The sequence below is a fragment of the Anarhichas minor genome, unplaced genomic scaffold, assembly GCF_050575085.1.
Source record: "Anarhichas minor isolate MPS153535 unplaced genomic scaffold, ASM5057508v1 ptg000058l, whole genome shotgun sequence".
NCBI lineage: Eukaryota > Metazoa > Chordata > Actinopteri > Perciformes > Anarhichadidae > Anarhichas > Anarhichas minor.
Window position 1 is genome coordinate 4,434,165 of NW_027466504.1, and position 25,520 is coordinate 4,459,684.

Here is a 25,520-nt window from a genome sequence, read left to right on the forward strand (position 1 = left end):
AATTTCTCGTCACATATAATGTCCCAATTGGTTCAACATGATCCATTTCCTCTGGAGATGCACAGGACATTTGGTCAAAATTTTCATGTTAGATTTCCTTGTTTAGAGCTGAACATTTACAACTTTGTAATGCTGACAAACTCCTCGTTTTAGATTCTGAAGATCCTCTGAAAACTGACACACATGCTCCAGGAAGAACAAGACATTGATTATCACCCCCAAAATATTGACTTTTGGCTCCAATTCCAAAATGCGTTGTCCTTAAATACAGAATGCGACTATGAACTCACTATGCAGACACCGCACATGACCACATCTGCCTGTCTATCTTCCTTCAGTTGTTGGAGTTGATGTCTGCCTCATCTTTCTCCTCGCTGCTCTCCTTGAAGCTCTCCTTCATGACCCCATCTTTCTCCCTCTGGCTGCCCCGGGAGGAGCCGGCCGAGGCCCGGGGCTGGTAGCCGTAGCCGGCAGCACCGAACGACATCCCCGAGTTAAAGTGAGTCTCCTCCCCTTCCAGCAGTTTCCTCGTTTGGGACCAAAGCAAACAAATGTCAGACCGGGCACACACAGACTCAATGTACCTCACAATGCGCTACGAGAATCTGAACGAGTACTAAGTTAAAGAGATCTTTGGGTGCAGATCAGCACCTGTAGGCAGCGATCTCTATGTCCAGGGCCATCTTAACATTGAGTAGGTCTTGGTACTCCCTCAGGTGCTCGGCCATCTCGCCCTTCAGGTTCCTCAGCTCAGTATCCAGGTGGCCGATAGTGTCCTGTTAAATAGGAAAAAAGAAAAGGAGGGGGGATTATCAGCAGTGCCAAACACATTCACTCACTTAGCATGTGCTGTATCCAGACTGTTTTTAATCTACTACGATACAGGCTTTTGTTGTGGCATAACTGTTGGCCATTTCCTTTTGGAATGCAAAACCTTTGGGGATTAGCTGTAGCATCTCTAAGGCCTTCCTGTATCCGATTTAGCAGGTCAGAGGTTAATCTAATAGACACGCAGGGTCAATTCGCTAAGAACTGTTTCAGTCAGTCTCACAGACTTGCTGAAGCGACTCCCGCACACTAAAAAAGGTTGTGTTCGGACTGCAGACCGTGAACCTGAAATAGACGATCTTGACACAAAAGTGTTCTATTTCTGTTGCCTCTAAACGGCTCTCAACATGACACCGCCTGAGCCGGTGGCTCGCAGCTAATCGTGCTAACAGCACAAACTACGGCAAACGTACTGACAGAGCTAACGGTGTTTACCTGAGGGGGCGCTACGCTAACACGGCGACGCTGTCGGCTGGGACGCCGTTATAACTTGTAACCTGAGGAATGGTAAAGGAAAGTTCGCCATTTTGCCAAATATATTTCTCGCCGAGGGTTAGATGAGAAGATTGATACCATTCTCATGTCTGTCGGTTGAATGTGAAGCTACAGCCAGTTAGCGTAGCTTAGCACAAAGAATGGCAGCAGTGTGAAACAGTTAGCTTGGCTCTGTCCAAACCTGCCTACCAGCAACTCTAAAGCTCACTAATTAACACAATAAATCCAGCCCAGTATCATTGCAGGTCATGACATTTTTTTTCCAAATGTAATGTTTCGGTTTCGTGTAGATGGACACGAATTGTCCGTTATTTTGGTGTCGCTCAAGACGAAAACAATGCCAATGGAAAGTCAGTTAGGATCTTTTATCGTGGTGGACGCACAACTTAAATGCATCCACGGGACTATGCAACGCTCAGAGGTTGTGACGTAGAATTAAATATAAAGAAAAAAACACGGGAGGGGACTTTCAACCATAAAACGGTTTTCGTTTCACACAGCGGGCTCCTGGTGAAAGGTTTTTTGTTTGACCCATCCAACTCCAGACCTGCCCACCCTTTGTGGGCATTTGCAGTCTTGTTCATGATTACGAATGATGGATTACATACTATTTGGTTTTGTGGGATGTCTATGAAGGTATAGCTACGAACGCTGGATAAGAACAGCCTTAACCATGAGATCGGTGCAAGACGCCGCTTGTCCCAAAGAGATTTTGTTTTGTTTCCTAAACCTAACTTTTATTTTTGTAACGTAATGTCATCCTATCGACACAAAAAACCCTGACAATTCATGTTCCTGTACACGAAACGAATAAATTGCATTTTGTGACTATTTCACAAACTGTTGCTATATCTCATTTAATTTGTTCAAAGAACCAAAGTGCAATGCTGTGGTTTTGGGGTAAGGTTATATGCTATGATAAAGTGACTTCTGGAGGTTTTATCATCAACGTCAGGTAGATTTTTCAAAACCTTTTTCCCCCACATGGCTAATAACACTCGTATGAATGATTGCTTTGAATTCTGAGATGGTCAGCACACTGGATTCCCTGCCTGGACTCGGTCCTTGACACATGAAGGTTGGGCCCTCCTGCTGTGTGCAGTTAGCTAACAGCTTTACTCCGGCTGTGACATAATTCATGAGGAACTTGGCCCCGAGATTTGCTCCTTTCCAATCCTATTATTCAGATTTGTTGACAGTAATGTCCACCACGCAGACTGTGCCAGCAGTGCTTCAGCAGGTAAATGCACATTTTAATAGGAGGAGGTTCTACTTTGACAATTTTACAATTCTAGTGCTCGCTAAGAAAGTCTAGTATTTGTCGTGTGTAATGTCTCAATTCCCAAGGACGGTATCTTTCTCTGTCTCAGTGCTCAACTAGAATTACCACCTAGAGGTTGAATGCCTCTGCCAACCGGTCAAGTTGCAGTTTACATCCATGTCTGTCCAAAATGTCATTACTTCATCATTTTTCCCATTAGACATTTGTGTGATATTGTCATAATTAGCATATCAATACTTGAGTTATGTACCAAAATCGTATCAGTTCATCCTTGTGGACTTTTGAGGCAAATTTTAAGAAAAGCCCTCATGGCATTCCTGATATAACTCGTTGACAAGAATGGGACAGACAGATGGACAACATAATTTACGACCATAGCTGTTGCAGGTGAGAAGGCATAAAAAACTGCATGGATTTGGTTTCACTTTAGCCATTATCTGTAGGCCCATACATAAATCATTACATCACTTTTTAAAAATAGTTTTATGGATGCATATCAATGCATGGTGTATTTCTACAGTATAATTCTGTCACAGCAACTTCGTATACTATGAGATTTTGGTGTATTTATACATAAGATTATTTTGTGTTATGCTCATTTAATTAAAATGTTAAGTCAAATATTAAAGAGTTACTTCACACAAATTATATATATTTTGTTTTAACTACACTTTTGTTGTTTTTGCTCAGGTTTATTTGCCCATGGAACTACTTTCTATCAAAGAAATAGTCCCTGAAAACTCGTTCGGTGGATTAGCAACAGTATGTGAAACACTGTTTCTGGGAAGAAAAAGAAAATAATTGATCAATGCTATGAACACCCAAAGGAAGTTCCATTCACCTCCATTGTATTGGTGTGGAGTCAGAAATCAGTTTCTCGGAAAGCACTACCACTTCCGCCCACAGGGACCGCCAAAATCAACACAAAATGAACGTTCCTTGTAGAACCTTAAAAGGACTACGATACAGTAGTGCTGATGACTATGATCGCTTACCTGCATGGCCGTGGCTTCAGCGCCGTGTGCATCTTCCATCTCTGAGATCTGCCTCTCCATAGACTCATTGCCGCTCCTCAGGCTCTCTATCTCAATGGTCTTGGACTGCAGCTGCCTCCTGGACTCGCTGATCTCCTCTCTGCTGGCCCTCATGGCCTCGTTGCTCCTGGTGGCCTGCTCGCTGAGGCTGACGAACTTGCTCTTGTACCACTCCTCGGCCGACTGCATGTTTTTGGAGGCAATGGACTCGTACTGGCTGCGGATCTCCTTCAGGGCCGAGGTGAGGTCCGGCTTGGCGAGCTCCAGCTCCACGGTGACGTGCTGCTCCTCCATCATGCTGCTCAGCTCCTGGATCTCCTCGTCGTGCACTTTCCTCAGGAAGGCGATCTCGTCCATCAGCGACTCCAAGCGGCGCTCCAGGTCCAGGCGGACGGCCGTGGCGTCGTCCACGTCCTTCCTGAAGGACCTCAGGGTCTGCTCGGCTTCCTCGCGTGCCCTCATCTCCTCGTCACACTTCCCACTGAGCTTCTGAAATGAGACATGAGAGGATGGGAGATGAGAGGGGCCAGCAAGGAAAAGTAACCAATCAATTTCCTCACCCCTTCACTACCCCGTGGTTTTACCTGCAGCTCATCCTCCATGTTGTTCCTCTCGATCAGGATGCGGTTCTTGTCCCTGCTCAGCTCCTCCACCTGCGTCCGCAGGTCCCTCAGCTCCTGCTGGTAGAGGTGGGCAACGCGGGATGGCTCGCCCTGCTTCTGCCGCAGCGTCACCAGCTCCATCTCCAGCATCTTGTTCTGCTGCTCCAGATGCCGGACTTTATCGATGAACATGGCGAAGCGGTCGTTCAGGCCCTGTGCAACAAGATGAACGCTTGTAATAAAAGCTCCTGCCTAACTTTGACATGTAACAACGTGTCCTCATATAACGGTTCGTATGACATCTTAATGAAAGCTATTCTTCATTTTCTGTGCATTGTCCTACAAACGGCCAGCAACACATGTTCATTTTGTCTCTTCAAAATGAACTTCCGTCTTCACGGGAACCAACTGGGTTAGGTGTAGACAACAAAACTACTTACTTAGGTTCAGGAAAAGGTTGTGTTTTGGGTTAAAATAAGTACAGAAGTAAGAATGGAAGTTACAAGACAAATAAATCAACGTGATTTCTGGTTACACAACGGACATGAACAGTGGCCTCCTGGACAAAAGTCTAGCTCCACTATCTTCACCGGATAGTTTGAAACTTTGTCTGTTGTTTGGTGCTGGCTATCTTGTTGTGATCTTCATAGAACAGTCTTAATAGTCTTCTCCTCCAGGAGGAAGTGCTCACTCAAAAATTGGATAGTAAAATCCATATCTGTTCCTGAGTAGGGAAATCTGTATATATACAGATCTTTCTTTCTCTCATCTATCTTGTACAGTTTGGTATGGAACATCAAACAATGTTTTTCTCAGGAGACATTTTAACTCGTCTTGCTAAATATTATAACAATGGCTCTATCTCACAGTCTGAAACTGAAGCCGCTAAATGGAACTCAGCCATTATTACTTTTACTGTTTACACCTGTTAATATGCACTAAAACATGTCTGGAGGGGCCAGGTCAACTTTTGCAGGTTTCAAAATGATTGGAGCTTTGATCGTGGTAAAACAACAATGAACTGTGTCATTATATTGGTTAACGTCATTAATTGGCTTTGTAAAGTTAAGAATGAGTTAAGATTGGTAATATATCAATATTATATTGATATCATGATATGAGACTAGATATTGTCTTAGATTTTGGATATCCGGATATGGCAACAGCTTTTCTGATTTTAAAGGCTGCATTAATGTAAAGTGATGTCATTGTCTGAACTTACCAGACTGTTAGCTGTTCTATTATTTGCCTTTTACTTGTTCACTTATATTATATATATATATTATATATATATTATACTATTTGGTTGAAAGTGCCAAGAGTCATCTCTGTATCGTTGCAGTATTGTTATCGAGGTATTTGGTCAAATAAATATTGTGATATTTGAATTTTCTCTATGTAGCCCAGCCCTGGAATGAGGTCATTCTGACACTAAGACTAGTCTCCATCTAATATAAGTTGATTTAGTACTCTGTCAGGTTAATGCAATTAACACTAAAGGACTGGGTCATCAGAATTGGATGCTTATTAGTCAGAAAGGGTGGCCCTGATTAGGTGTTGTAAAATCATCGGTTTGGGATGAAATGTCCTGTTTGCATCCGTTGAACCTGAGCTTATTAAATATATAATTTAATATTAAACAACACCAATAAGTCTTTTTTTGTAGTAATCCAAAACACCCACCTGCAGCTGCTCCTTCTCGTTGGTCCGGACGACTTTGAACTCACTGTTGACCACGGAGGTCTGCGTCAGGTCGAGGGAGTCGGTGGGCACCGGGGAGTAAGAGGCGGACCGGCCGAGCCGGTTGTAAAAGCCCATAGAGGACGCGCCGTGGCGGGACGCAGCCATGGACCTGAGCCCCGGGGAGGCCCGAGGAGAGGGGCTGCCCATGCGCGAGGAGGAGACGGCGAACTTGGGAGAATCCCCAAAGATCTTCCGGTAGGACGACGAGGTGTAACGGTCCCCGTGGCTCATCTTTGCTGTGAGTCAGAGAAAAGAAAAGATAAACTGAGAGGCTTAAAGAGCTTTGCGGGAGTTTATAGGCCGCAGGTGGAGCGAACCATTTTACGCACGGCGGTAAACGACTGATCTAACACGTGTGAAGATGAATGAAGATGTTAAACGACGTTATATTTTGGTTAAAGTGATTTAAACAAACACAGATACATATATATATTCTAAAAAAGACAATATTTCATACATGCCAAGTTCATTTCGCGTGCGTACAATGATGGAACCGTCCACGGAGAGGGATCACCTCCATCTCTACGTGCGTCCTGTGTTTCACTTTTCACGCTGGTGCAGTCCTATAGCTGTGAACCACAAGCTGAACTACAAAGTGGTTCTATATAGTTAGTGGTATGTGGAAATTTGACTTCCAAATAATATAAATATCAACAAAAATAGCTTATTGATGGCATACTTGACAGGCTGATGCACCTTGAAAACGTTTCTCTATCTTTATTTGAAATATTTGAACCCCTACTGAATCCTTAAATGATGATGAAACGAGCCCTTCTCAGATTCACCTGCACCGAGCGCATCTTGACTCCACTGTGGTCCAACAGCTCCTCCTCTCTGCCACGCTGAGACCTGCGTCTCATGCACGAAGCACGGACATTGTACAACCCCCGCCCCCTTTTCACTTTAATATACTTGTACACATACACACACACACACACACACACACACACACACACACACACAGTGAGGCTACCAGCTCATTTGTCTGTCAGTTTGACTGATCTGTCTACAGCATGTTGTGACGTCCTTGGGAGGAAACGGTGAGGCAAGTCCTATTATAAACTTCATATGTGCATATTTTGTACTAGTGAAGAATAGTGCTTGGGTTATACCGAACTTAAAACCATAGACTGTATATAAAAAGCTGAATCTCTAGAGGAGAGCCGGGAGCCTCATGCTCTGGCTGACTGCAGGTCAGCAGCTTCGCCCAGAAAGAGACCGTTCACATTTTACAAGTGTCTCAAAAGTATTTCCATTCGCTGACTGACTGTGATGCTGAACTCTATCGACCAAAGAGAGCTCTTCTTCCTCCCACTAGTCTGAACTAAAGGTAGTGTTGATCATACTGACGTATAGCAGTATGATGGATTAGTGTCTCAGTGTCTAGCCATGTATTTGTAGGAAATATGATCTTTGAATCTATGTTTGTAATGATCAAGCCTGCATTAGTCATTAAGTGAAAGTAGGAATTTTATTTACCTGAGTAACTGGACATATTTTGAATAATATCTGAAGTGGAAATTCTTCATGAAAGGAAAGATTCAAATGTTACAAAGTCTGGTTAAGTTCTGAATCTAAATACTTATTTTTATATTTTGTGGAGATTTGGTGATTATTCATTACATTCCATCATTGTCTGCAGTCATCAGATCAGTCTTGGTTTTGTACACAGGAATTCACATAAAACAGATTGATATTAGAGATCCTATCAGTTTGTGTAACTTTGAATCACATTTTCTCATCACACTTTTATTTAATTTTTTGAATCCTTTTTATTTTAGTTTGCCAGCAGACACCTTTACTTACCTGTAACGTTTTGATAAGTCACCCTTTATGAAGGGCTAACTAAATGCTTGTGTTTCTCTCACTATAAAAAAGTCATCCAGTCTGTTAGAGATGTTAGTAAGTCATTAATAAAGGGTCTTGAGTTTCTCAATTTCTAATATGCCATCAGCAGAATGTGTCCGTCAACTGTAATTATAAATGTAAACACATCATTAATAATACATTTTTATATGTATCAATCAATTATGCATTTGTAAATGTAAATATGTTGTATAATTATTGATATTGTTTTGCGACTCCCTGCAGCCCTTTTCTTTCTTTGAAGTGAAAATAAGCATCCAAAATACACATAAAGGTGTTTATTTTACTGCACTTTGTGATTTATTTCTGTAGATTTCTCCTAAAATCTTTCTTTCTCTTTTTGAATAAAAATAATGCCAATCCCTCAGATATTATGCAGCCATCTAATTTAAAAATAATCACCAAATTTGGAGATATACATGTACATCAGAAAGAGGAGAGTCAGGACTACAGTTGTCTTCCCTAACACGTCTTGTTCTGCTGCGCCCTCAGGTGGTGGAGGTCTGCTACGACGTCCTGAAGGAGCGTATCTTCTCCAAATAACGAGGGAAACAAGGGAAGGTGACCTTTGTTGACTGATTGAAATGTCATTAATACAATAAATGACTTAAGCAGGATTTCCTCTTTGCTCTATTTCTCTAAGATATCCAGTTTATCCTACAACGTTCGGCCTGTTGTGACAGTCAACAACGACAGTATATGGAACATATTTCACTGGGGATGTAACAATATACGGTGACTCAATACATCATACTGAGCAGCTGAAAAGTGAATCACAATGTGGACACATTTTCTTTATTTGAATAATAAAAGAGAGAAAAGTGTCTGGTTTGGGACTACTTTTCTCTCCAACGTTTCTGTGACACTTAAATTGAGGTGTGATGAGGTTTAAAAAGCCTTTTAACCTTTTGTTTCTGTATTCTGAACTTGTTCGACTGGTAATATGTTGATAATATCTGAGCCTTTGGTTTTCTTTAGTGAAGCCTGGTTCACCCACACAGCTGCTTCCACTTGTGGCCTAATTAGAGCTCTTGTCAGGACTGTGTGGATGTGAACAGACCGAGATCTATTAACACCTTCTGACTCTCCTGTTCTCTAACTTCTGTTAAGCTGCTGCAGCTCACAGCTTTATGATTTATTAGTCATTGATTATATGAGTTGTTTGTTCAAATGAATAATATTCTAACATTTCTTTTCAGGGAATTCAGAAAGAGGAAATATAAGATTATTTGATATTTACACAATATTTAACAACTATTTGAACCTTTTTTTTTAACAAACTATGAGATTCTAACAATTCTTCTGTTAACATGAAGCAACTTTGAACCTTTTCGAGACATCGAGGTGAAATCTGATTGGATAAAAGCTCTCCTTAAAACAAGCTGCACTGGAAGCAGCGCTGCAGGCTGGAAGCAGAGCAACAGAGGAGGACAGTAGCTGTGCAATGAGAAAATAAGATAATGGGAAAATTAATTAGAATACATGTAGTGTATTTATGAAAAATGATTAAATAATAAAATAGCTATAACTTTGTGATTCTGTTTAGGCCCTGACGGCCCACCACTGCCATTCATAACATTGCTGATGTCTTCCTGCTCACCAATCTCAACACAGATCTCCTCCACGCTCCATGAAAACAAAAGAGGGAATAACTCAGGTTATAGAGCTCCTCTTTAAACCATCCATCTGCTGAGTCCATATTTTCGGTTGGTTCCTTCTGTCAAGTTAAGGCAAAAAGGTAGCAGGAGATGGACCCAAACACAGAGACACGGGGAGCAGAAGGATGAAGAAATGGTGATTTTAATAAAGAAAATGTCACACACATGTATACTACATGTGTATATAACCTCCAACACACACTCAGTCACAGTTTATTTCTTTAAGATTAAAATCTAATCAAATCTAACGACTGAATGCGTCAGTTTATTTCCTTGTTAAATTTAATTAAAGTTTATAATTAGTTTGAATCTTTAGTCCAAACGTGTTCAGTTGTTCAGGACTCTGAGACTTGATGTGCAGTGAGAGGACGCCCCCTGCTGGATGAACAACACCACAGTCTGTGTCCCAAATCCATCATTCTACACACAATGTACTAAATACTGATCATATAGTAAACAAACAATCACCTTTATCATGTTAGAGTCACTGTTATTAACACGCATTGTTGGAAAGTCACAGAGCTCAGTTAAAGTTCATCAGATACAACTTTTATTTACTACATTTTATTATACACATATACACCTACACACATACATATGCACACACACACACTTACACACACACTCATTTAATGAATTCCAAAAAGATGATTGTTGGCTGGAATGTTTTTCTGATGGAATATAGGCTATATTTTATGTGTGTGTGTGTGTGTGTGTGTGTGTGTGTGTGTGTGTGTGTGTGTGTGTGTGTGTGTTTAAATACAGTATATATAAAAAAATCGAATAATTATTTTAACATATTATTTTGTTTTTATAATCCTCTGTAATAATAAACAGAATAAACACCTCTCCGGGGAATCCAAGGAATACATGATGTTCTGTTTGGACACATAAGATGTACGACCTTCAAGAATGAGAGTAAGGTTGTTGAAGTTACATCACTCTGTTCAGAGTATTGTTTCATCAACCTCTAGCATACTGGAGAGAGAACACTACAAACACCACCCTGAGGATAAACTCCTAATCACATTCTCTAACTCAGCTGTGTGTGATCCTGTACACACTGAACTATCTGGTCAGCAGAGAGAAGGTTTCTCTAGCAGGAGGAGACTCTCCCTCCTCCAGAGAACACAGAGACGCTGAGGAACCAGACCTGAACCAGAACCCAAACCCAAACCCAGGATAAAGAGGTTCAGTGAATGTGGTGTTGAAGGTGTGGAGGTGGATCAGTGTGTCAGAGGAGACTCTGTAGAAGGACAGAGAGCCAGCAGGACAGTCCACATACACTGCTACTCTACCAGAGTAGGAGGAGGAGGAGGAGGTGATGGGTGTTCTTGTCTTATTGTGATAGACAGAGTAACCACCATCAGAGCACAACAGACTCCAGGACTGATCATTCCTTCCAAACAAACAGTCTTCACTGTCTCCTCTCCTTCTGATTCCTCTGTAACTCACGGATACAGAAACTCTTTCTCTCCACTCAACCTCCCAGTAACTGCGACCAGTCAGACCAGTTCTACACAGCAGCTGAGGCCAGAAGTCAAATCTGTCTGGATGATCAGGATATGACTGATCCTCCTCCACATGTGTCACCTTCCTGTTGTTGTCAGACAGTTTGAGGTTTCTGTTCACTGTGTTTGTGTCGAGTGTGAGTTCACAGGAATCTGATGGAGAGAACAAGACACAATACAGCTGCAGTTATTAATCTATCATCTGTTTGATGATGACATCAGATGTGAATGAGTGATGTCACAGTTTGAAGATGCTTTGTTTTCATGAATCAAATTCAAAGCACACTTACACTTCCTCAGACCTGGTCTGAACCATCGGACTCCAGCAGGCTCCACCCTGAAAGGAGGAGGGGGGTCAGAGCAGCATGAAACATGGACATTACATCGCTCTCACACACAGAGCTTTGTTGTTCATGTTCACATGGAGCACTTATTATTCATCAGCTCATACTCTTTTACTTCACTGGAGCTTCTTCTGATTGGCCCATGACGACAGCTCATTATGTTCACTTATTCATGATATATTATTATCAGTATTATATTGACAATCATCCATTTCAGACTCAGTTTCCTCTTCCAGTCAGTCAGTAAATCAAATGTTTAAACCTGCATCAATTGATTTCTTTGTCCACTTGTGGTTCAGTGAAAACAAGCTGTAAACACAACATCTGACATATTATCAGCTTATAAAGTAGTTGTGTCGGTTCTGGGTCGTGGTCGCACGTGCGTGAGTCGCACTGCATGGGCGGAGTCAGTTTGTTAATAGAACCTCTACAAGTTCAAACCAACGGATGTACGACCTTTAAACTAGTGAACAAGTAGCTGATTACCTGTGAAATCTCTGACATCTAAACCAAAGTCAAGTCTCCCTTCAGTCGCTCATGGACGCAATCAGCCAGTGTAGAACAGACTTAATATCACGGCTTGATGCTTCTATGAAACCATTAATACAGTGGTGATATTAATTATGATCTTTTATATACAGTATATATATATATATAATATAAGAGGTAAACACCAAATCACTGCAGTACAACAAAGAGTCAGCTGCAACGAAGACGACGTTGAGGACTTAAAAACCTGCATCAGTCACATTGAAAAAGAAAACAGTGAGCTGAAACAGAAGGCGGACTCAATGGAGAATTACAGCAGGTAATGGAGAGAGCTCACTCAGCCCCACAGATGTATGTGGAAGGTGTCAGCAGCATGTAGGCACCTATGTGCATTTAATGTGGCTCTGTCCAGAAATTCATACATTTTGGGTTGAAATTGGTAACCAAGTATCCTCCATAACACAGTGTCCTATTGAGCTCAATCCTGTACAATGCATCCTAGGCCTAGACGCTGCCTCACCAGTATTAAACAGAATTCTTAGTCTTCTATCGTTCTGTGCACGGTTATCAATCTTACAGTATTGGCTAGACGGCGCACAACCATCTGTTTCAAGTTGGCTTTATAATGTTCTACAACTACTCCCATTGGAGAGGCTCACACATGTTCTCCAAGGAGACATAAATGGGTTCTTCTCTGTTTGGAACCCTGTTATGTATTTTATTGGAGAGGACTATGCCTAAACCATACGAATAGGTTTTGCAACGTGGGATCCAAGTGAGCTGGTGAAGGGAAAAGTCCACAATATTTAATATTATTTAATTGTTGTGACAGGTATAATATGGACGATGATGATCTACAACTGTGCTGTTTTCTCAGATTTAAAAAAAAAAACATGGTTTGTTGCTGAGTTTGACTGTCTGTATAGTTAGCCGCAATTAATATTTAATTGTTATTGCAGGGTCAATATGGAGGGTGATGATTTATGTTTGTTTTGGTTTCTTGTGTCTCGATTGTTTTTGTGTCTGAGTCTGATTGTTTGTATAGTTAGCAGGTATGTTATGTTATGTGCTGTTCTTTTTGGGGGTAACATGTGGTGTGTAAACTATATAAACTGAAAATAAAATGATTGAAAGAAAGTAGTTGTGTCTAACATGATATCAACTAGCTGCTTCCACATCCAGCAGTTACACATCAACATGATGATTAATCAGGACTCTTTGTGTTTGTGTCACCTGATGAATGGAAGTCCAATATTCTCTCTCTTTTAGCTCTGTTTTTGGTCTCCACCACCTCCTGAGGGAAACATCTGTCTCTTTAGCTGCTAAATGCTCCACTATGTTCACCAGCTAGTCTCTAACTGAGTATGTCTGCTGTTTGCTGCTGAGCAGGTAGTGAACAGTGGCTTCATCACAGCTTGTTGGATGAAAACAGCTGCTGCTGGAAACACTGAGACTGAACCAAACAGGAAATGTGCTGCAGAACCAAAACTAGGAGCTAAAAGAGCTGCAGAGATGGAGACAATTCTCTGTGGGTTCATCACCGCTACACGACTCTTCACCATTACACAGAGTCAGCTGATCCGTTGTCAATATAGAAGTATTAATTGTTGGATGTTTTGGTCCTGACAAGTGACCTCTTGTGTTTGTGTAATAATGACTGTTGTCTCTCAGAAGTAAAGGAGAAAGTAGCCTGAAATCACTACAGCGCCACAAACCCTCTGATGGAGGAGGTCGGGGGGGATGGTTGGATGTACAAAGTGTCTGACTTTGACACTGCTGTTCACATCCCGTCTCCTAGCAACAGTCAACACTGGTTTCTATTATCTGTAATCTGAGGGTGAACATATTACAGTTCAAGTCCGTCTGCAGCCACAGAGCACTGCCTGTGTCCCAATATAACTTTGGTCCAGTCCTAAATAAACCTCTTTGGGCTCTCACACACCATGTCTACAATCAGCTGTTGGTTCTTCACTGAGATGTAGCTGCAGCAGGCCTCTTCATACCTGAGAGTTTCCAGTCTCCAGTGTGGATCATTCAGTCCAGAAGACAGCAGCTTCACTCCTGAGTCTCCTGGATGATTGTAGCTCAGGTCCAGCTCTCTCAGATGGGAGGGGTTGGCGCTCAGAGCTGAGGCCAGAGAAGCACAGCCTTCCTCTGTGATCAGACAGCCTGACAGGCTGCAAACACACAAAACAACACACGTTTTCTAGTCACAACCAAACACTCACTAATGTCGATCAACAATCTGACAACATTACTGCTAACTCTTTGATTCTTCTCTGAAATTTCAAATTATAACAGCAAAAAAAGACCATAAAACATGTTTAATTGATATTTTTTAAATAGAAACAAATTAAACACAATTGGTTTAAAACCATGCAAGCACAGACACAATCTTATGCAGGTTAAGAATGTATCCATTAATGTAAATCAGGATTAAGGTGGTTATCAGTGGAACATATTGATGAATACTGACCTGAAAGTTTCCAGTCCACAGTGTGGACTCTCTAGTCCAGCAGACAGCAGCTTCACTCCTGAATCCTGCAGGTTGTTGTTACTCAGGTCCAGCTCTCTCAGACTAGAGGACTGGGAGCTGAGAACTGAGGAAAGAGCTTCACAGCTTCTCTCTGAGAGGTTACAGTCACTCAGTCTGAAGACACAATGATGAAGAGCAAATAATCAATAAGTAGAAAAGATAGCAGCGTATTTAAGTTATGATATATGAATCCAACTCTCTCTGTACTTACAGAGCTTTGTTGGAGGCTTTGACCACTGGCAGCAGCCTCAGAAGAGCCTCCTCTGAAGCAGAGTATTTCTTCAGGTCAAACACGTCCAGATCTTTTTCTGATGACAGTAAGATGAAGACCAGAGCTGAACACTGAGCAGGAGACAGTTTATCTGTGGAGAGACGTCCTGAACTCAGGGACTGTTGGATCTGCTTCACTAGAGAATGATCATTCAGTTCATTCAGACAGTGGAACAGATTGATGCTTTTCTCTGGAGACACATTCTCACTGATCTTCTTCTTGATGTACTGGACTGTTCTCTGATTGGTCTGTGAGCTACTTCCTGTCTGCAGAACTCGTAGGAGAGTCTGATTGGTCTGCAGTGAAAGACCCAGGAGGAATCGGAGGAATAAGTCCAGGTGTCCATTTGGACTCTGTAAGGCCTTGTCCACAGCACTCTGGTAGAGACGTTTTGGTTTAGGTTTGTCTCTAATGACTTTAGACAACCGGGAGGTTGTTTGTTCTTCTGACAGCAGATTGAAACCAGAGTTGATGAAGGTCAGATGGACATGAAGAGCAGCCAGAAACTCCTGAACACTCAGATGTACGAAGCAGAACACCTTGTCCTGGTACAGTCCTCTCTCCTCTCTAAAGATCTGTGTGAACACTCCTGAGTACACTGAGGCTGCTCTGATATCGATGCCACACTCTGTCAGGTCGGATTCATAGAAGATCAGGTTGCCTTTCTGCAGCTGATCGAAAGCCAGTTTTCCCAGAGACTCAGTCATCTTCCTGCTCTCTGGACTCCAGTGTGGATCTGTCTCAGCTCCTCCATCATACTTGACCTTCTCCAGTTTGGACTGAACCACAAGGAAGTGGATGTACATCTCAGTCAGGGTCTTGGGCAGCTCTCCTCCCTCTCTGGTCTTCAACACATGCTCCAGAACTGTGGCAGTGATCCAGCAGAAGACTGGGATGTGGCACATGATGTGGAGGCTTCGTGAGGTCTTGATGTGGGAGATGATCCTGCTGGCCTGCTCCTCATCTCTAAATCTCTTCCTGAAGTACTCCTCCTTCTGTGGGTCAGTGAAGCCTCTGACCTCTGTCACCATGTCAACACACTCAGGAGGGATCTGATTGGCTGCTGCAGGTCGTGTGGTTATCCAGAGGCGAGCAGAGGGAAGCAGTTTCCCCCTGAAGAGGTTTGTCAGAAGCACATCCACTGAGGTGGACTCAGTAACATCAGTCAGAACCTCATTGTTGTGGAAGTCCAGAGGAAGTCGACACTCATCCAGACCGTCAAAGATGAACAGAACCAGGAACTCTTTAAACCTGCAGATTCCTGCTTCTTTGGTTTCACTGAAGAAGTGATGAACAAGTTCCACCAAGCTGTACTGTTTCTCTTTCAGCACATTCAGCTCTCTGAACGTGAATGGAAATGTGAACTGTATGTCCTGGTGGTCTTTGTCTTCAGCCCAGTCCAGAGTGAACTTCTGTGTTAAGACTGTTTTCCCAATGCCAGCCACTCCCTTTGTCATCACTGTTCTGATTGGTTCCTCTCTTCCAGGTGAGGCTTTAAAGATGTCTTCTTGTCTGATGGTTGTTTCTCGTCTGTCTGGTTTCCTGGATGCTATTTCAATCTGTCTGACCTCATGTTCATCATTGACCTCTGCAGTCCCTCCCTCTGTGATGTAGAGCTCTGTGTAGATCTGATTCAGAAGGGTTGGGTTTCCTGCTTTAGCGATCCCCTCAAACACACACTGGAACTTCTTCTTCAGGTTAGATTTGAGTTCACGCTGACAAACTGCAGCAAGAAGTCCTGAATGAACACACAACAAAGAAGATCAATGAGTCAAAGAATAGATTTCAACATGTCATTTCCTCAAAGAATGAGACTATGAATATATTTTGGTCCATCTCTTGAGACATTAGTAAACGTCCCATTTATCCAGCATGTTAAATATTTAGAGAAATCCTCTTACTGCTCTGCAGACAGTCAGCCAGCTCCTCCTGCTTCATTCTCCTCAGGAAGTTCATTGTGATCTTCTCAAATGCCTCTCTGCTGCTCCTCCTCTGCTCTTCATCCTGATCGTCCAACACCTCCTCATCCTCCCTTTGACTCTCTAAGCATTCTGGGTAATCTGAACTCACAACCTTCTGGATCTTCTTCAGCTCGTTCTTCACAAAAGTGACGATGTTCTCCTCCAGCAGCTGGAACAGAATATTCTATGAATGACACAAACTAAAACCATGGAACCAAACATCAGATCCACGTTGGACAGACTGACAATCCACTGGTCTACAAAGTGTAGCATGGAGATGATTGTGAACAGAATAGATGTAAAAGTAGTTGTACATGTACAGACCATAAATATGGAGTCCAGGTGTGTTTGATGCTGCTGGGCAGACTGACCTCTGGGAACCTCTGAGCTCTCCTGGTCCTCTCTGTGGAGGAATCATGAAGAATTAGCTCACATTGGGTCTGTACCATTAACACAAATACAACAATTAGTTAAAGATGTTGTGTTCTGTCATGATTGATCACAATGAGAACCAGTAAAAGTTATTTTATTGGCAGCACGGTATCGTCAAAGATTATATTCATACCGGTTTACTTTATATATCTTCTATACCTTCCACCTCTAGATACAACTACAACTAGAAACAACTAGAATCACATCTGATGTGATACTTTTTCATCTTAGGTGTAGTTTCTATTCTACCATTGTGTTGTTAGTCAGATGTACCAAGACTTAATACTGTTGATCTGCCATATCACTTGAAACAAAGGGTCTGTATTTGGTTTTGGCCACAGCACCATTGGGGAGACTTCCTCCTCCTAGTCAGTCTTTCTAGTCTCCAGACCTCTGCAACTAGAGTTAGGATTATATCCAGAATGCTACTTCCTGTCTGATTTAAAACCTACAATTAGTTAAAGATATTGCGTCATGTCATGATCATAATGAGAAGTTAGATCATAATGATAGATCAAAGACTATAAATGATAGACGACCAAATTTTATATCTGTGTAACAGTTAGTCATCCGTTTCATCTGTTTTAAGAACTTACTCTGGGTCATAATAACGGCGTCCATCTTTGAAGCCAATCAGACGACCTTTAGACCGATCACTCTTCATGGACACACAGCTGGGTTCAGGAGACTTTTCTCTCTGCTGCTGTGAACTGATAGAAACACTGACATTTACTCAACATACAATCTTCATATCTCTGCTTTACTGGTTTTATTAAACAGTAAAAGTTATTTTACTGACATTAAAATGTGTCTTTAATGACGAAGAAGACAGATTTTTCATGGTGACTTGTTTGCTTATTCAACCAAATAGCATCACAATGAGACACAATGACTGTTTACATGCACACTCATATTCCACTATTATTTATAATGTGACAATATTTCAAATTTTATGTGGTTTATGTAAACATTATTATCCGTTTGGATGTTCTGAATAAGTCCTTATTCTTTATGGAGCATTTTCCAGTGAAGACTTGTGGGATATGTTGATATTATTCAGGGTTTTATGAGCATTCTTTGGACATGTAGACAGCTCATTATGAATATGGTAATCAGTATGGTTTTTACGTCACTTTGCAACACATGGTCTCTTTCCTGTTCATGACCAGCTCTGTGCGTTGACCACAAAGCAACTAGCCAACAGTATGCAAAGCTGGAGTACAGATGCATGCCCCGAAAAAAAGCTCTCATTTCTGTTCAGAAGGAGAAACACGCCTACTTTTAAGCATTATGAAGGACTTTGACATCAACAGGTTTTTAGATATGAACAAATATCTCAACGTGGACCTTTTCAAGAAGGTGTTTGAAGGAATAAGAGAGGGAGGCTGAGTTCACACAGTCCAACAAGTCTGCCTCCAGTGGAGCACTTTGAAAAAACATATTTTAACGAAAAGAAGCAAAAAGGCACAAGTGTCTCCTGCGTTCCACTTTTCCATATGTTGATGTGATAAACTACGTGTGTGGGCATCGACCCGTCAAACACAGCCGACGTGTGATTGACTGGCCTCAGTGATGAGGATGAGCTGTACGTCAATCGAATGCACGGCTGCATGTAAATGAGAATATTAGTGGAATATTCATTTTCATGAGCCATGTAAGAAACTCATTAGGAATATTTTGACTTTATCTCAGTTCAACACAGCAAGAGTCTCAACAAACCTCGTCACCAACAAAGGCTCGGATATATAAGGATGACATTCCAACAGGCAACTCTTTAACTACCTACTACTGACTTCATCAAAGTGCTTTCTGCCACCAGACCTCTGCTGGTAGTCACTAAACTTCTGTATTTAGTGCACAGACCTCTGTAGCTCGGCCCCAAACATCTGTCACTAACCAGCATACATTTACAACTTGTTCCCAGAGCTCTGAACCCCGGACGCAGACCTCTGAATGTTGACCCAGAACCCCTGAAACTACTCCACATATCACCGCTGGTAGTCCCTAGACCTCTGCACATCGTCCCCAGACCAGCTAGTTAAAGATATTGTGTTTTGTCGTGATTGATTATATTGAAAACAACACTGTACTTGATGCACGAACAATTCTGTATCAGAACTGAGGATCAGAACAGCTAGCTCAATGTTTCAGAAGGTTTGAATTACTTACTTTGGGTTATAAGAACGGCGTCCATCTTTGAAGCCAATCAGACGACCTTTAGACCGATCACTCTTCATGGACACACAGCTGGGTTCAGGAGACTTTTCTCTCTGCTGCTGTGAACTGATAGAAACACTGACATTTACTGAACATGCAATCTTCATTTCTCTGCTTTAACTGGTTTGAAGTTTGTCTTTGAAACACGTCTTGCTTATGTTTATTCAACATGGGATACTTGTTGTATTTCGTGTAGCTTTTTTTGAACCAGTGTGTTGTTAGTCAGATGTCTTCAGACTGAAGACTGTTGACCTGTCACATCACTCATGTATGTGGTTTGGTCCACTCTTGTCTGATAAACAAACATCCATGTTCTCCTACACGGCTTCTCTAAACTGGCTCCCAGCCTCAGCTCACATCAGCTCCAGACTCTGGTGCTGGTCTACAGGGAAGTGAAGGGAACTGGTCCTTCCTCCTTAGGAGCCATGGTCAAACCCTACAATCCTCCTCTACCTCTGGACGTTTGGCCGCCCTGTCCCTCAGAGGACCCTGTGGTCTCTCATCTCCATCATCACTCTGTTCTGTTCTGATCCCACAGTGGTGGAATGAACTACTGAAGTCAGGACACCAGAGTCACTGAACATCTTCCACACCATCTGAGAGACATCTGTCACACAACACCTTCACACACCTGACGTACATCTCATGTCTTTAACATGTTAAAACGTAGCTCTCTAACACACTTTCACTTGTTTATTTGAGAAGGATGTACTTTCATGTTCTCATGACATCTACCTGAAGTTCTTGTTCAGTTTGACTCCTCGATTGTAAATCACTGTGGACTGTAATGAACTCTGTCCCTCATTGATTGTCTGATTGATTGATGATTGTCTGAACTCAAATACACTGTCCTGGTTGTAGTTTGGAGACATATTAGGTAATAAACCACTTCCTGTTTCATCCAGGAAGTGACTGATCACTGATGTAGTTCTGGTTTTACTACTTCTTGTTACTTTTCAGAAAGCAGGACAAACAGCAGTATCATCACCTGTCCACTGTTCTTTACAGAGTACTTTAATATCAGCAGTAGAAGACCAGTTATACTGGGAAGCTGTCAGGTACATGTTAAATGTAATTAAACTTACTGTGCAGAAGAGACTTCTCCTCTTTTAAAATCGATGCCATGTTGGTGTGACTGGTTAGTCTCAGGGGACACACAGCTGGGTTCAGGTTCAGGTCCAGGGGACTCTGGTCTCTGATGGATCCTGGCACACAGAGGAAGAGCAGCAGGGAAGGTCATTCAGTTTTTAGTCTTCAGTCTCAGCAGCTGTTAGAAAAACTAGCAGCTGTCAACAAGAAAAGGATCAATACAGCAATGTTTTATCAGACATATATTGTCTCATAAGAATGTGTGTGAGTGAGTGAATGTGAAGATTATGAATAAAGAAGCTGTAATTATGTGACACGTAGCATCTTCTAGCACAGCTGGGATTTGAACTGATGACGTTTAATCAACAAGGTTCACACTGCACCAAGAAGCTAATGCCAGACACAGAGATGCATCTACAACACACTATTGTATTATTGTAGATTAACACTTTAATGTACAAGTATAAGAAGAACAAACATGATCCATGATGATTCCTCAGAGCTCAAGATGTCGTCTTGAAACAGTTCAAAACCCAAAAATATTCAGTTTACAGTGATTGAAAGAAGAGAAGAAGCTGATTGTAGAAAGATGAACTCAGAACATTGGAAGAGATGAATGAATGAATGAATGAATGTTTCTTGAACAATGTCTGAAGTGTGAGTGAATTATTGAAGGTGTTCATCTGTAAAACAAGGTGAACAAAGTAATGAGTGTCATTGAATCCAGCTGAACATGAAGTCTGTTGACTGAGTGTAAACCTCACTGACCACCAGGGGGAGCTCAGCAGCTGAGGGAGAAACATAAAGCTCCACCCTCTGGACCTGAACACTGAGCCCTCCTCCTGTCACTCTGTGATGTGTTCAAGTGCTCTCTGGTAATAAGACCGTCACACTGCTGGGTCCAGAGGGTTAACACAAGGACTTCACTCGTTGTCATGGATACAGCAGGACATGTGTCATGTTGAACCTGTGATCATCTCACAGTTTGTCTAAAGAGCTCCAGTCAGCATTTGAATCAACAACTTTATTGAAAATCTTCAGTCTGCTGCTCCAGTCAGTAAAACAGACACATGATGTAATTTACAGTAAATATAGAATAGCATTAAATAAAGCTCATATTATTGTGACATGAAACCCTCAGCTGATCCTCTTCACACTCAGATGATCCTATTTGTTTCTGTTGGATTCAATGTGAAGAAAAAACTGACTGCAGATAACATAGAAATCTAAATAATAAACCTCAATGTATCATTACAGCAACATCAGAAACAATGACTGATAATAACTCGTAATTATTAGTTCTTGGATCTAAAATCAGTGAAGTATCGAAGTCTGAACTGAAGTTCAGTCTCAGAATTTAATCTAATGACTGAAACTGTTTTATGGATTTATGGGATTATTATGAGTCAATGTTCAAGTGAAAGAGCAGAGAAACAGACCTCTGCAACTAGTCCCTAGACTAGGCATACACTGATTCTTACTAGATGAAGTTATTAAATAACAGAGTAGAAATGGTCATTTGATCTATGAGAGCACTTTGACCAACAGAGGCCTCAATAAACATGAAATATGAGCTTCATAAAATACCTGAAGGATCAAAGTCCAGACTTTAGTCCAGTATCAGAACTCAATCTAACGACTGTATCTGTTTTATAGATTTATAGCTTTATTATGAGTCAATGTTCAAGTGAAAGAGCAGAGAAACAGTCAACATCAAGTTAGTAAGAATGAATATGTTGAAGGTAAAACAGGATCAAATGTAATGAGAAGTGTTGAGTGTGATACCTTTCCATGTTGCTGATAAGCTGCAGCCACCTGATGAAGACAGACAGACGGGTTCATCATTAGTCTTCAGTCTCATTTGATTTGTGTCTCAGCAGGAAATGGGATCTGTTTCTGCATGTAGACTTTAAAGACAGCCAGCTGCAGTTTCAAGTATCTGTTGTCAGATCAACTTTGTGCTGTGGACTCATTATCAAAGACAGGAGGTCAACACATGAACCAACAAAGAGCAGCTCCTCTGTCATGAATTAAAGTTCCACTTACTCAGTTTCTTCTCATGAACTTCAACACTCTGCAGCTCTCTGCTGTCTGGACCAGGTCTGTAGAAAAAGAGTTTTCTGTTGATGTGAGTGAGACGATGAGCTCCATCAGGATTAAATCCTCTTCTTCTTCTTCATCAGTCCTCAGTGTCTTCAGGCTGCTGTCACACTCCAACACTTTAATAAACCAGTCTGAACCTGCAGCACTCAGTTCAAAGATCAGCTGCATCATGTTTATATGACTTTATATGATACGTGTTAAAGTTTAACCCACAGCATCTTCCACACTGGAACAAACCTGAGAACATAAAGCTCCTCATCACTGACAACATCAACACTCCAACACTGTGATTGGCTTTAAAACAGGTCATGAATTCACTTCCAGAGCTGTAAATGTGACGTACCAATCTCCCCCGGGGATACATGAAGTATCCATCTAGTCACATATTATATACATACAATGCCTATAAAAAGTATTCACCCCCTTGGATGTTTTCCCATTTTGTTGCTTTTATACATGAAATCATGATCAATAAAAAGCTTCTTTCATGTCAAAGTGAAAACAGATTTTTACAAACTAATGTCAATTAATTAAAGATATATAGTGTAAAATAAGTGTTTGCATAAATATTCACCCCCTTTAAAGTGACTGACCTAATTCAACAGAAGTCCAGCTAGTTGATGCCAGCAGTGTCACACGTAGTGAAATGGAGATGACCTGAGTGCAGTTGATGTGTGTCAAGTGATTGTAGTATAAACACACCTGTGTCTGGGAGGTCCAGTCTCAGGTTCATCAGTATTCCTGCTACAATTGCAACATGAAGACAAAAGAACACTCCAAGCTACTCAGAGAAAAGATCATTGAAAAGTACAAGTCAGGAGATGGCTACAAAAAGATTTCCAACTCACTGGACATCCCACAGAGTTCAGTTCAGTCCATCATTAAGAAATGGAAGGAGTGTGGCACTTGTTTAAATCTCCTGGAGCTGACGTTTTGATAAGTCACCCTTTATGAAGGGCTAACTAAATGCTTGTGTTTCTCTCACTATAAAAAAGTCATCCAGTCTGTTGAAATGTTAGTAAGTCATTAATAAAGGGTCTTGAGTTTCTCAATTTCTAATATGCCATCAGCAGAATGTGTCCGTCAACTGTAATTATAAATGTAAACACATCATTAATAATACATTTTTATATGTATCAATCAATTATGCATTTGTAAATGTAAATATGTTGTATAATTATTGATATTGTTTTGCGACTCCCTGCAGCCCTTTTCTTTCTTTGAAGTGAAAATAAGCATCCAAAATACACATAAAGGTGTTTATTTTACTGCACTTTGTGATTTATTTCTGTAGATTTCTCCTAAAATCTTTCTTTCTCTTTTTGAATAAAAATAATGCCAATCTCTCAGATATTATGCAGCCATCTAATTTAAAAATAATCACCAAATTTAAAGATATACATGTACATCAGAAAGAGGAGAGTCAGGACTACAGTTGTCTTCCCTAACACGTCTTGTTCTGCTGCGCCCTCAGGTGGTGGAGGTCTGCTACGACGTCCTGAAGGAGCGTATCTTCTCCAAATAACGAGGGAAACAAGGGAAGGTGACCTTTGTTGACTGATTGAAATGTCATTAATACAATAAATGACTTAAGCAGGATTTCCTCTTTGCTCTATTTCTCTAAGATATCCAGTTTATCCTACAACGTTCGGCCTGTTGTGACAGTCAACAACGACAGTATATGGAACATATTTCACTGGGGATGTAACAATATACGGTGACTCAATACATCATACTGAGCAGCTGAAAAGTGGATCACAATGTGGACACATTTTCTTTATTTGAATAATAAAAGAGAGAAAAGTGTCTGGTTTGGGACTACTTTTCTCTCCAACGTTTCTGTGACACTTAAATTGAGGTGTGATGAGGTTTAAAAAGCCCTTTAACCTTTTGTTTCTGTATTCTGAACTTGTTCGACTGGTAATATGTTGATAATATCTGAGCCTTTGGTTTTCTTTAGTGAAGCCTGGTTCACCCACACAGCTGCTTCCACTTGTGGCCTAATTAGAGCTCTTGTCAGGACTGTGTGGATGTGAACAGACCGAGATCTATTAACACCTTCTGACTCTCCTGTTCTCTAACTTCTGTTAAGCTGCTGCAGCTCACAGCTTTATGATTTATTAGTCATTGATTATATGAGTTGTTTGTTCAAATTAATAATATTCTAACATTTCTTTTCAGGGAATTCAGAAAGAGGAAATATAAGATTATTTGATATTTACACAATATTTAACAAATATTTGAACCTTTTTTTTTTTAACAAACTATGAGATTCTAACAATTCTTCTGTTAACATGAAGCAACTTTGAACCTTTTCGAGACATCGAGGTGAAATCTGATTGGATAAAAGCTCTCCTTAAAACAAGCTGCACTGGAAGCAGCGCTGCAGGCTGGAAGCAGAGCAACAGAGGACAGTAGCTGTGCAATGAGAAAATAAGATAATGGGAAAAATAATTAGAATACATGTAGTGTATTTATGAAAAATGATTAAATAATAAAATAGCTATAACTTTGTGATTCTGTTTAGGCCCTGACGGCCCACCACTGCCATTCATAACATTGCTGATGTCTTCCTGCTCACCAATCTCAACACAGATCTCCTCCACGCTCCATGAAAACAAAAGAGGGAATAACTCAGGTTATAGAGCTCCTCTTTAAACCATCCATCTGCTGAGTCCATATTTTCGGTTGGTTCCTTCTGTCAAGTTAAGGCAAAAAGGTAGCAGGAGATGGACCCAAACACAGAGACACGGGGAGCAGAAGGATGAAGAAATGGTGATTTTAATAAAGAAAATGTCACACACATGTATACTACATGTGTATATAACCTCCAACACACTCGGTCACAGTTTATTTCTTTTTTTAAGATTAAATTCTAATTAAATCTAACGACTGAAAGCGTCTCAGTTTATTTCCTTGTTTAATTTAATTAAAGATAATAATTAGTTTGAATCTTTAGTCCAAACTTGTTCAGTTGTTCAGGACTCTGAGACTTGATGTGCAGTGAGAGGACGCCCCCTGCTGGATGAACAACACCACAGTCTGTGTCCCAAATCCAT

The 25,520-nt window shown here is 41.1% G+C and overlaps 3 protein-coding genes across 3 annotated transcripts; all 3 read right to left on the bottom strand.

Moving 5' to 3' along the window:
• Window positions 1-334: 334 nt before the first annotated feature.
• Window positions 335-6,215, bottom strand: inaa (internexin neuronal intermediate filament protein, alpha a). Its single transcript, XM_076077284.1, has 5 exons — window positions 5,925-6,215; window positions 4,224-4,454; window positions 3,601-4,128; window positions 652-776; window positions 335-527 (listed from the first exon to the last, which is right to left on the bottom strand). The coding sequence occupies exons 1-5, from the start codon at window positions 6,213-6,215 to the stop codon at window positions 335-337; spliced, it is 1,368 nt and encodes a 455-aa protein (XP_075933399.1).
• Window positions 6,216-8,312: 2,097 nt separating this feature from the next.
• On the bottom strand, window positions 8,313-11,762 carry LOC142933139 (neoverrucotoxin subunit alpha-like). The gene is made up of 4 exons (XM_076077285.1): window positions 11,693-11,762; window positions 10,662-11,172; window positions 9,412-9,476; window positions 8,313-8,380 (listed from the first exon to the last, which is right to left on the bottom strand). Exons 1-4 carry the CDS (start codon window positions 11,760-11,762, stop codon window positions 8,313-8,315), a joined length of 714 nt encoding a protein of 237 aa, XP_075933400.1.
• A 485-nt stretch (window positions 11,763-12,247) lies between these two features.
• On the bottom strand, window positions 12,248-16,167 carry LOC142932593 (protein NLRC3-like). The gene is made up of 3 exons (XM_076076522.1): window positions 14,600-16,167; window positions 14,329-14,502; window positions 12,248-14,029 (listed from the first exon to the last, which is right to left on the bottom strand). The coding sequence occupies exons 1-3, from the start codon at window positions 16,114-16,116 to the stop codon at window positions 13,765-13,767; spliced, it is 1,956 nt and encodes a 651-aa protein (XP_075932637.1). The 5' UTR covers window positions 16,117-16,167; the 3' UTR covers window positions 12,248-13,764.
• Window positions 16,168-25,520: the final 9,353 nt, after the last annotated feature.

What these genes read in the sequence shown, in the direction of transcription:
- LOC142932593 (XM_076076522.1), bottom strand. Translation starts at nt 16,116, where the DNA reads ATGACAAAGGGAGTGGCTGGCATTGGGAAAACAGTCTTAACACAGAAG. An exon ending in AAAGCCTCCAACAAAGCTCT is followed by an intron (nt 14,503 to 14,599) that starts GTAAGTACAGAG and finishes TTGTGTCTTCAG; the next exon opens with ACTGAGTGACTGTAACCTCT. An exon ending in TGTGGACTGGAAACTTTCAG is followed by an intron (nt 14,030 to 14,328) that starts GTCAGTATTCAT and finishes GTGTGTTTGCAG; the next exon opens with CCTGTCAGGCTGTCTGATCA.
- inaa (XM_076077284.1), bottom strand. Translation starts at nt 6,215, where the DNA reads ATGAGCCACGGGGACCGTTACACCTCGTCGTCCTACCGGAAGATCTTT. An exon ending in ACGAGAAGGAGCAGCTGCAG is followed by an intron (nt 4,455 to 5,924) that starts GTGGGTGTTTTG and finishes CTTGTTGCACAG; the next exon opens with GGCCTGAACGACCGCTTCGC. An exon ending in ACATGGAGGATGAGCTGCAG is followed by an intron (nt 4,129 to 4,223) that starts GTAAAACCACGG and finishes GTCTCATTTCAG; the next exon opens with AAGCTCAGTGGGAAGTGTGA.
- LOC142933139 (XM_076077285.1), bottom strand. Translation starts at nt 11,762, where the DNA reads ATGCAGTGCGACTCACGCACGTGCGACCACGACCCAGAACCGACACAA. An exon ending in ACTTTATAAGCTGATAATAT is followed by an intron (nt 11,173 to 11,692) that starts GTCAGATGTTGT and finishes TCTCTCCATCAG; the next exon opens with ATTCCTGTGAACTCACACTC. An exon ending in CAATGTTATGAATGGCAGTG is followed by an intron (nt 8,381 to 9,411) that starts GTGGGCCGTCAG and finishes TATTTGGAGAAG; the next exon opens with ATACGCTCCTTCAGGACGTC.